Source organism: Opisthorchis viverrini (assembly GCF_000715545.1).
Source record: "Opisthorchis viverrini unplaced genomic scaffold opera_v5_64, whole genome shotgun sequence".
In the NCBI taxonomy this organism is placed as follows: Eukaryota; Metazoa; Platyhelminthes; class Trematoda; order Opisthorchiida; family Opisthorchiidae; genus Opisthorchis; species Opisthorchis viverrini.
In genome coordinates this window covers 468168-468719 of record NW_008751720.1, presented here as the reverse complement: position 1 = coordinate 468719, position 552 = coordinate 468168, and the positions used below count along the sequence as shown (strand labels likewise).

Sequence of the window (552 nt, the reverse complement as noted above, 5' to 3'; positions counted from 1 at the left end):
TACACTCTTTTTTCACTTGTGCCTTTCAGGTGAACGACAGCCACTGACCGACAAGAACAAAACCGACCCGGGAAACTTGGGCAAAAGCCTCGATCCTGTATATCAATCCGTGAATCCGTGTGTCAAGCCAAAGACATGGATGAATATAACCAGCCGTTCACCATCCGAAAAATAACGTAATTATTCAAAGAACTTCAAGTGCGTCATTCAGGGCACCAAATATCTGGTGCTGCAAAAAATGGGGTGCGGAAATGCATACGGAAAATTTTACGCTGCTTTAGCGATTTGGTATCGGGCAATTTCGCCTTGTACAACAAGGTGGGAACTCAGCAGCCAGTCACCAGAGTTTTGATAATTATCGCTGGTGGGTAGATGGAACCGGAATTATATTTAATTAAACACTTGCGCTGCACTTAAATTGTCGGCATTCAGACAAAAGCGTAAAGACTGTTAAAGCACCGTAGGCGAGGTTGAGCAGAAACTACTAAGAGTCATACTTGAAGAGTGCTTCAAGATTTCTCAATACACCATGTCTCTCATAAAATCGATGAC

General features: G+C 43.1%; 1 protein-coding gene across 1 annotated transcript in view; it reads left to right on the top strand.

Annotated features, from left to right (window-relative positions):
* Nucleotides 1-175, top strand: part of T265_04078 (hypothetical protein) — a gene marked incomplete at both ends in the record, with an annotated part of 2610 nt that extends 2435 nt beyond the window's left edge. The window contains one exon of the mRNA XM_009168724.1: nt 30-175. Within this exon, the coding sequence (XP_009166988.1) occupies nt 30-175 (146 nt within the window). The remainder of the gene's footprint in view (nt 1-29) is intronic.
* Nucleotides 176-552: the final 377 nt, after the last annotated feature.